The following is an 11,258-nucleotide window of genomic DNA, read 5'->3' on the forward strand; positions in this document are numbered from 1 at the left end:
ATGCCAGTAAAAGCCCCTGATTCTTAATAATTCATTGTAATAGCCCCATAGCTGTCTGCATTCCTTACACATTTCTTTAATAACAATACAATATTTGCTATAATTTTAACTTAATTTAATTTAATTGACTTTATTTGTTCCTGGAGGGGCAATACACATATATACACATACATGATAAATTCTAAAGTAAATCACATGATCATCCTACAATTCAAATAAAATGGTCATTAATTAATCTAATGGTTTCAGGCACAAAAGTCACCCTCCTTCAAACCAGCTGACACTGAGGGCAGCAGAAACGGTTATCAACTGTACTGCATAATTTACCTTGTTGCGCTAAATGCATTTTCGTCCATTTATGCATTCCAACATAAAAGCCTCATTCTGCTGCATTTATCAAAAGAACCATTGCCTGATTAGAAACTGTAAAAATTACTATAAACCTGGGAACTCTTAGCTTAATAAATCCTTATTAAGGATATCCTGATAACTTCATATTATTAATACATGTCCAAATAATAAAACATCCCTGGTAAATAATTTAATTGTTTAATTGAATAAAAATGTTTGTTCCTTTCTGCCAAAGTTTTAAACAAAATGTTTCCAAACAAAAAGTTTAATATTATTTCTGAGGAACAACATCAATAACTGATGACACTGTTCTTGCCAATCTTATAAAATTTTACAATTGGAATTAATTGATTAGGTATAGAATTTAAATAAACAGATTAAGTTGTTGTTAAGTTGTTTATGCAATATGCAAATTCACTCATTCCCTTTTTAAATAAAGCTGGACCTTGGAGGAGTACATACAAAAGTACAGCCTCCACATAAAACATGTTCCAGTCTTGTTTTCTGGTGCTGCTGGCAGCTGCATCTGGTAAGTTTTCATTGCTAACCAGTATTCTGCACTTCAGAAAGGCTAATTTATGCATGATATTAACTTAGCAAATATCATTTTGTGCTTCATTTACTATTACTATTACTTCGTTTACGTTTACTATTACTATTAGGATGTTTTAGAGACATTTCATTAAAGTGTTTCTTTATTGCAGTTGTATGTGGAGAAATTGACTTTGTTCAGCCAAGTCATCTGGCTGTACTGCTCGGGCAGACTTTAAGTATTGGGTGTAAAGTGAGTGGATATGATTTGACTGACAGCAGCTACTGTACAAACTGGATCCGGCATACTACAGGGAGAGAGATGCAATGGATTGGATACATATGTAGCAGTGGGGGCACAGGTTTCACAGCTTCACTGAAGAACAGGTTCAGCATTACCCAAGACACCTCCAGCAATAAAGTGACCCTTCAGGGTATGAATATGCTGGTAGAAGACACGGCTGTGTATTACTGCGTGCGTTACAGAGACACAGTGCTCTGCAGCACCAGAGTGCTTGTACAAAAACCTTTTTGATCCTGCCTTTTAATATATTGTGTATGTATTGTATCCAAATTTCACTACTCTGGGAATTTAATTCGTGCAAGCCTTCAAGATAATACCAGTATTTATTATTGCACTTTTTCAATATTAATAAATTAATTAAACGTCCTAAAAATAATAATAATAATCTGTCTACATTGGCCAGTAATATTTTTATACATTTATTTTGTGTTTATATTGCAATCAACTTGCAGTTGTATCCACTGCCACATTTGACATAGAAAATGTTGGCTCGATCAGATGTTAGGTGTTTGGCTTTAGATACTGTATGTTGTGTGTAACATTACTTTTCTTCACTGTGTTCATGTTCATATACATTTGGTTCTTTCTGTTGTTTGTGGAGTTGGTGAACCAGCCATTGAGTGCATTGTAGTAAAACTTTAATAAAACAAAATAATGTTCAGTGCAAACTTGTATAGCTCACCCCTAAGAAGCACAGACACACTGCAGAAAATACTTTCAATTATACATTCAATTAAGAATGTTACTGAAACCTGCAATCAGTATTTCAGTCCGTATGTGTACTCATTATAATTGAAATATATATTTAAATAAAATTACTGACTTTATATAATAGATAATAGATGTTTTATATATATATATATATATATATATATATATATATATATATATATATATATATATATATATATATATATAAACACATCTGACTGGTTTGAATAAGATTTTATCTATTTATTATCTATTATATATAATGTTTTGGTTTCTGGTTGCAAGGTTCTTTTGGGTTTGGGTTTATTCTGTGTTTGTGCTTAGGGAGGGAGCGTAGTATTGTATTTTTGCTTTGTAGTCTTGTTTTTGTGGCGTTTCTTTTGTAATGTGGATTTTGTTTGTTATTTTGGCAAAAGAACACTTCTGAAGTTCACCCCAGCTGTATGTATATTTATATATTTATGTGTGTTCAGTTACACAGTACACCTGGTCGTCCCCACTTTTTCTGTTCTTTTGGCCTGGATTCAACATTTAGTTATTTGTCTTCTTGATTGTTGTTGTTATTGCTCTATTGTATAGATGGTGTCGTAACAGTTTGTTGATTTCAGTCTCGCATCAGCTCTCTTCAGAATTTAATGTAAACAGTTTATGAACACTCAATTCTTGTTTGAGAAGATTTTGAATGACATTCTTCAAATATAAAGCAAAGTCAATCTTATAAAAATACCTAAATATATATGGAAAAGACCCAACATTCCATAGTGTCCTCGCAGTTTGTTTTCTGAATTGTATCCCACGAAGAACCCTTCATTTGTTTGCTGCTATTTATAAACATAAGAGTAACAGGGGTTACATTGAGTTTTACATTTAGCAGGTCTCCTGAATGAATCCTTCAGGCTGAGTTTTCTCTGAGATGTTTAGAGCTGTAGGAATATGATACCATGCCATGTGACAGTTGCCGCATCTGACAAGTCATATTTTAAAGATTATATGGCTATAAACTGTTTAGTCTGTCACAAATAAAGAATACATTTCCTTAATACTATTTCCATGTCATGTCCTAGGAGCACTCTTAAAGGCTGGTATAGATCTTAAGACTTTCCTATGTACTGGCACCCAGGTGGTGGAATCAACTGCCCTTAAAATCCTCTCGCTGTCTTCAAATATGCACTGAATGCCCGCCTCTTCAAAAAGCACTGAAAATAATATAAAATATTACACTTTAAACAAACAAACAAAAACTACCTTATACTTTATTTGTATTTTTTCTCTAGAATGTATTTAGAATTTCTCCAAACTATTGATAATGGAAACCAATTGATCTGTATGATGACACCTAGCTTTTTAGAAACACTGTTAGCAAAGATGCTTGTTACCATTGTAAAACCGTGAAATGTTTTGAAATTTGCATAGTGAATGAGAGTGCATGCTGAAACGTGAAGCTGCCCAGCACTACATGATCAGATGAGTACAGTCAGAATAGTGCTACATCATACATTCACATTTTCTGCAGTGACTTCACTTTACTCAGTGACAAACTGCGTACACTGTAGTTTTAGTACAGCTGCCTCACCAACTACAGTCAATGTGTCTGTCGAGCACAGTAATAAACAGCAGTGTCCTCTGTTGTCAGACTCTTTGCCTCTAAGTACTGTGTGCTTGAGGGAACATCCTCAATCATGCTAAATCGCCCTTTCATGGAGTCAGCATATGTCGCTGCATTGTTACCAGTATTCATCCAGCCAATCCACTCCAGAGCTTTCCCTGGTTTCTGTCGTATCCAGTGTATGTTGTAGCTGGTCATGCTATAACCATTGATTCTGCAGGTGATCTTCACATGTTCTCCATGTCTCTTAGCAACAGCAGGAGACTGGTCCAGTTGGATCTCTGCACTATTAATATCTATCAAAGTAGAAAAGTAAGAAGAATCATTAGAAATATTCATAAAATGTTTAAGCACCATTTTTCAAATGAAAGGGTCTGCACGTTACCTGTTGATAACATCAAAATATAGACAAAAAACCATAGTGTTTGACCCATAATCAAACTCTTTAATCACTCAAGGTTCTAAAGCTTGTTGTGCAAATAATAGGTGTCCAAAGAATCTGATTTATAAGTATAGAACTTGAAGAAAAGTATGAATTTGCATAGACTTTATTCTGGAAGCTGATAGGCTGAATTGAGCAGTGAGGATTGGACAGCCAATAAAGTGCCTCTCCAATTAGAGCTAAAACCAGTACTGCTGATGGTTCTGTTTATGTCTTTATTCTTTGGCTACTAGTACTAATACTTCTACTACTACTAATAATACTAATAATAATAATAATACTACACCTCATTTAAACAGAGCTATTTTATAAAAGTATAGAATTTTTGAGTGCATCATATAGTTAATAATTTACATAAAATAAAAACATTTAAATATTCATAAAAATAAGGCAAGTCTAGTTTATTTGTATAGCACTTTTCAAGTCTACTTTGAATTGTCCCTTTGTATGAAAAGTGCTTTAAATAAACATAGTCAAATAAAATAATAAAGCTTATTACATCCTGGGATCATCATCGCAATTTATTTTAAAGAAATAAAATAAACAAACATGAAATAAATATAAATTGAAATAAATAGTAAAGAAAATAGAAAATCTAACTATCAGGTTCTTACTAGTAATGAGTGACTTCAGAAAGAGCTTGATTTATATTTTCCAGGTTGCTGAATTGTTTGAGAAGTTGAATATCATAAAGACGTATTGAATGAGAAGATAATTCATTTGAGTAGGCAAGAATTTACAAGATCACAAAATCTCCTGATACCTATTACTTGCTCTTAACATCCCCATCCCCTCTCCATTCTATCCACTGCATTCACCACATATTTGATTCAAAGATTAAGATTAATGTACAGTATAAAATTTGTTTTTATAAACACTGCATCATTTACTCTGCATTAATCTGAATGTATTTACTTTATTCTGTAGTCTTCTGCATTCTCTTCTCTGTAATGATGAGGCTGGATGCGGGGACGAGTTGCGTAGAAAAAAACATTTATTGAGACATGAATACAATATACATCATTTGAATACAACATTTATTGAGACATGAAGACAATGTAGCACCTTGGCTAATTTATGGTCAAACACCGACAACAGATAACAGAACAATAGGAGTTTTTATACATATGTAAACGAGGAACATAACTACAAATAGGTGTGACACATGGGGCAGTGGGGGTGGCCACACTAACGAACACACACAAACGCACACGCACCCATACAGGGAGACGATTTGTAACAGGGGGCCGCATCATAACCTTCTCCTGTATTCATGCACATAACTTATTAATCAGTCAGTATTTCTAACTTAAAAACACTAAGTTACTTACTTTACATTATTCAAACTGTAAAATAATCTACATCAGAAAAAACCCTGAAATTAGTTAATTTACTTTCAACTGTACTAAGCCATGTGCATTTCAACCAGGTGCATTTCTGTATACCCTGAAATACAATATGAGTAGTAATTAGGTGTTTAGGGTATGGTGTTCATATTTGCTGATGTGTTTTAGAACTGTGGGTGCCTGACTTGCATCATGATGTGTAACTGTCTTCAGCCTCCAGATTTTGTCCTTGAAATACTGTGTTTCTGATGGTGTCTCATCATAAAAATTGTGTTGAACTATTCCAAAGCTTTTTAATAATTTGGTAAGAAATAATATAATTAGAATAAATTGCATGTTATTATCAGAATGACTATGAAAGACTGATGTGTTATTTATGAACAACGTTAAAAATGGTGGAACATGAAAGTAGTACAATTAAAATACAATAGCTCAGATTGATTATCATGTTCAAGCTCTAAACCACATATCTTAAATGTATTTTTTTGGACTAGCTAGTCATGCCTCAGTGACTCTCTACTAGCCTGGCTTGTGGTTTAACAGTTTTTGAACAGTTTCTTGTCCCTTTGTGTCACAGTGACTGTCGTGCACAGAAATAAACAGCTGTGTCTTCAGTTTTTAGACTCTTCATCTTTAAGTACAGCATGTTTTTGCTGGTGTCTTTAGTGATGGAGAACTGGCCCTGCAGAGACTGCACAAATATAGTGTCTGTGCCACTATCAATGCGTCCAATCCACTCCAGTGCTTTGCCTGCTTTCTGACGGATCCAGTGCATCCAGTAGCTGCCCATTGAAAATCCCGACACAGTACAGGACAGAGTTACGGACTGTCCTGGTCCACCCACCACAGAGCCAGAGGAGGTCAGTGACTGACCATAAACACCTGAAAAACAGAGTAAATTACAATTGTCAGGAAAAGTCATTTTTCAAAGGGCATATTAAAGTGTTTTTATGATGAGAGGTTTCTCACATGGAATGAAAGAAAGAAGAATTCAGTACTGTAGCATATTCATCACCACAATCTAAATGTCTTCAGAGAGAGAAATAAGATATACCAGTGTTTCAGTAGCTAAAACGATTTATATTTGTGTCCTACTGAAGAGGTGTATTCTTAACCCTGAGACAGGTCAAGAACACAATTTGTATATTACAGATGCAAATATGCATTGCAGAGTACATTACAATTGCAAACATGTAAAGAATTTACATCTGTAATATCATTTAGAGGTCAAAACAAGGGAGCAGCTTGGATGAGTATACTGCAAAATATCCAATCATTTTTGTTTTTCTCCCTGAAAAAAAGAGAAACCTATCATAAAGGATGTCAATGCTGGGTACTTTTTAAAACATTTTCTCATATACCAGCATTATGGCTTATTATTTTATATTTATCATGAAGTGCTTTGATAAACTCATCATGAGGTACATCAGGATATAGTTGCATCTGTCACTGGACCCCTTATAGTTTGCTCATCTTTTCAACCATTCAATAGATCATGCCATTACCATCACCCGTCATCTGGCACTCACCCACATCATTCACAATTTAAGACTTCTAATAAATCATGGCCCCGTTTTCCAAAATCTTCATGATGTTAAGATCATCTTAAATGAGAGTGTGTTCAATGTAATACTTGTTCTACCATTTAAAGATGATCTTTGTTCTATGATTTGTTTTACAAAAAAAAACAAAAAAACAGCCTGTTTTACTTGGCCTTCCTTGAAGTACGCATGATGAATTTGAACCATTTATCTTTCTAGTCCACCCCAAAGCTTTGTCTGAACATGTTTTTGCTAGTAATAATAAAATCTTTAATAACTGTACAGGAAACCTTTACTATTCCTCCAGCTTGACACTACTCTAAGGACATATTTTGATTTTGTTTTTCATATACTCTTCATTTGTTTATGATGGAAAATAAAGAGTTCTGCTTGCAGCCTCGTCTCTTGCTCCCTCTGTGTTGCCATCGTCACAAATGTGAGGAACACGGTTTCTGTAGAATGGAAACTGGTCAGTTAGCTAGAAATGAAAACCTCACCAATCCTTCTACCTGTTCTATTTATTAAGTTATTCTATATATAAATTAATTATTAATTGAGAAATTTGCATAACATAAAGTTTTCCTCACAGAAGTGAAACTTGCACCTCTACAGCCGGCAAGACAGGTGACTGCACAAGAAAGTTGAAAGGACTGCACGCACATCATGCACATGTCTGTCAAAGGAAAGAGAACTGATCAAAATCATCGATGCATGCAACACAGGTTCTACCCAGAAACTCAATGATGACCTCGTTGATATGTGCTTGGAACACAACATGTGCTGTGGCTAAACTGTACAAAAGGACCAGGTACTGTAGTGTATAGAAGATGTGCTAAAGTCTGTCTTCCATTCATCATTCTCTTTTAGTTTATAGGCACTGCATAGGTCTAATTCAGTAAAGCACCACGCTCCCCATAGCTGCTTGAGAGCAGCTGGTACTAATGGCAGTGGGTACAGTTATGTAATTTGCTTAATTTACTTAATTTATATGATGCTGCTGTCAGTGAGAGATAGAGAAATGCAGAAAACATGGTTTGTGTTGCATTGATGGGATTTTTTCTGTTAATCAGAGGCTAACAGGAATTGCCTCATCCAAGACTGAAACTAATATTTACTTGGCATCCAAGTGAGACCATTTAAAAATATATATATTATATTTTATTATATTTTACTATATATTTATTATTATTTATTATACATTATGATAGCGACCAGTTGTTTATTATGCTGTAACTAATGACTAAATATCAGGAGATCCTCTTCAAAACATCAGCCCATTATTATAAATATAGGAAAGTGAATGAGAAATTTGGAAACAAAACTGGAAAAATTGGGGAAAAGAGCAATGATATGACAAATGCAAGACGGGGAGTAACAGCATTTTACATTTTTTTGCTTTTTCAGTGAGGAATGTGTTCTAGTGGATTGTCAGAGTAAGTGTATGATCACAGCATGACTCAATGATATGTCATGCAAGATGATGCTTTGTTTGTGTTGTCTTGCAGATAACTGGAACATCACATTCAGTGAGCCTCAGCAAATCTTTCAGAATTGTTTATGTATTTCAATAACATCCTTTTATCCAAAGTCTCTTATATACAACATATATATTATTGCTTCTTATATCTAATATTCATAAGAGATTTGTAGTGGCTGTTTTGCTATGTAGTCTGTCATCTATGTTTTCTAAATAATGCAGATTATGAAATAACTCTATAAAACAGCTATAAAAAGTAGTTTTTGTAGGGCCCTTAGCCTCAGCTGTACTGCTGTGGCTGTTTTTGCACAATAATAAACAGCTGAGTCTTCAGGCAGCAGGCCAGTGATGTCTAAGAAGAGCACATTACTGCTCGTGTCTCTGGAGATGGTGAAGCGACTCTTAAAGGATCCTGCATAGTCTATAGATCCTCCACCCCATATGATCCCAATCCACTGCATACTTTTGCCTGGTGGCTGTCTGATCCAGCATGTGCCATAGTCACTGAGAGCATATCCAGAGACCTGACAGGACACCTTCACGGAGTTCCCCGGAGACCTAACCTCAGCAGGAGACGAGGTCAGACTGATGCCATGGACATCTGAGAGGAAAAGAGGGAAAACAGAGATTATTAAACATTATTTAAATCTAAGTAAATGCTCCAATTTATGAATGTAACTGTGGTATGGAGAGATATGTCCACTCACATGACAGAGAGGCCAGCAGAAGTAGAAGAGTCCAGCTCATGATTGATCTAAGTGGGAACACGGCACTGAAGAGATACGCCACTTCTAGTAGCCTTTTTGTTCTGTATTCTTGTATGCGCCTGTATCTGTGCTCATGTGATTTGAGAGCTCATATCAGTGTGCCTGTATATTATATGCAGCGAGGCTTGCTGACAGTGATGCTGGACAGGATATTTGCATATGTCTCATTTCAGGTGATTAAAAAGTGACCACGATGTGTGTTCTCAAAATGCACTTTAAATTAGGTTGTTCATTCCTGACCCAGTGTAATGTATTTGCAAATAAATTCTTATTAGACTTAGAATGACCAGGACTGGGACATACACAGTCATCATATGTGCTGGGTTACTACATAGAAATGAACCAAACCCAGAAGTGTATTACTCAGTATAATATATTATTTATGAATGTATGAGAGTGCTTGAATAATAGACCCAGTCTCAGGTGACTAGTCAAAACACAGAACATATTACTCATGCTGCTAAATCTGCTCCTCCTTCCCTAAAATTGTTTTCTTTGCTGAACACCTTTGCTGAATGTAGTGTATATTCAAAAGATATCTTCTACTGAACAAGCTTACATACTGCAGTTAATCAAGTAACGTCAATTGCTATTAATATTGTGAATAAGTGAAATCACAATGATCTTGTCACGGAATGCTCCTCTTCCCACTGTTCATGTGGTACGGCTCGCCGCGTACGTTCATCGTCTCAATTGTAACCACGCATGTTTGCAGACACCTGCACATGATTTAGCTTTGTTGTGGGTTTTTGTTCGTGTTAAGTTCTCGGTAGTGTTGCACGTTATGTTTGGATGTTGTTGCCTGTATTCATCTTGCCTGTTTCATGTGAGTGCCAATGTGTGTGTTTAATAAATGTCTGTCTTCATTGAAAGAACATGTGTGTCCTACTCCTTGCCTTGTGGCACTCGAGCTGTTACAGATCTCTATAGTGGGTAGATTGTTCCTTGCCAGTAATGTACCACTTAAAGCTTGATCATATTCTATAAGGACTACAGGAATTTGCATTAATCCTTCCTCTCTGCCTTGAAACACCAGTAGAGGACATGAGAAAGCAAATTCATTATTCAGAGACTATTATTATGTACTTTAGCCTATAGCACATTCAGATAATTCACTATTTTAATATGTGAAATTCTGTCAGATGTATACATATTTAATCAAATACAACTGCAGTTTTTGCATTTAAAATTTTTCCAGTCCATCCTTTTTTTGGTTTTGTTTTGACTCTGTATGTTTCCTGTGATCTTTGAGTAGATCTTTTATGATCATAGGTTCATATTATCATGACAGACATTAGCACTGCTCTTCCCCCTTTAGTTGTAATGTAATATTTCAATTGTTATAAGGAAAGCTGAAAATATCTAAATATTATGTTTCTTTCACAGTCCAAGACGCAGTTCAGTGAAAAATAAAACACACAATTCCTCCTTTAACATTAATGCCTTTTTTTTTCATGCATCAAGATTTAAATACTGAACTTCATTTCGTACTTCATTAATAAGTTGCCTTTTTATTGTGCTGAAGTAACTGCAATGAAACAATCTGTAAGTGGGATGCAGCAATACAGATGACAGTTTCGAACACAGTAATGCACAGCTGTGTCTTCAGTCTCCAGATTCTGGCCTTGCAGTGTTATTCAGCTAATGGAAGTGTCTAGTGCAGCAGTAAATTTGGATTTCAGTCATTAAATTTGGATTTCAATCATTATAATATAAGCTTCCACCAGTGCTTACATAGGAAACCCATTCCAGATCATTCCCTGCAGGCTGCTGAACCCAAGCTGTGCCATAGCTAATGACAGAGTAAGAGACCTTACAGCTGATGGTCATTGACTGGCCAGGTATGACACTCAAAGCCCTGGGCTGTTTCAGTTTAATACAGTGAGCACCTGGGAAAAAAAGAAAATGAAAAATGCATTGATGCAATGTTATCAGTCATCCTCAAGACAGTCCCATAATGTAGAATATGAACATATGCATATAGAATACAACATATGCACATGAAGGTCATTTTTGGGCAGTCCTGTTGGCTGTTTATAGCACTGCAATCTGATCACTTTCCTTCTCTGTAGGGTGGAGTATTTAGTTCAGCACATGCAGTCACCGTAATTCAGATTCAGAAATGCATGATTTATTCATGTTAATAAACATGTATATGGAATTTCACATGTATAACACATGT

The 11,258-nt window shown here is 35.3% G+C and overlaps 3 gene segments (V, D, J or C); 1 reads left to right on the plus strand and 2 right to left on the minus strand.

Moving 5' to 3' along the window:
• The first annotated feature begins 823 nt into the window (after nt 1-823).
• LOC113567979 lies at nt 824-1,963 on the plus strand. The segment is given in 2 exon segments: nt 824-880; nt 1,056-1,963. Coding segments are annotated over 2 exon segments (405 nt in total).
• A 1,516-nt stretch (nt 1,964-3,479) lies between these two features.
• Nucleotides 3,480-3,962, minus strand: LOC118241035. The segment is given in 2 exon segments: nt 3,480-3,799; nt 3,889-3,962. Coding segments are annotated over 2 exon segments (369 nt in total).
• A 4,583-nt stretch (nt 3,963-8,545) lies between these two features.
• On the minus strand, nt 8,546-9,140 carry LOC113567980. The segment is given in 2 exon segments: nt 8,546-8,910; nt 9,017-9,140. Coding segments are annotated over 2 exon segments (405 nt in total).
• Nucleotides 9,141-11,258: the final 2,118 nt, after the last annotated feature.

The sequence above is a fragment of the Electrophorus electricus genome, chromosome 1 (genome assembly GCF_013358815.1).
Source record: "Electrophorus electricus isolate fEleEle1 chromosome 1, fEleEle1.pri, whole genome shotgun sequence".
Lineage (NCBI taxonomy): Eukaryota > Metazoa > Chordata > Actinopteri > Gymnotiformes > Gymnotidae > Electrophorus > Electrophorus electricus.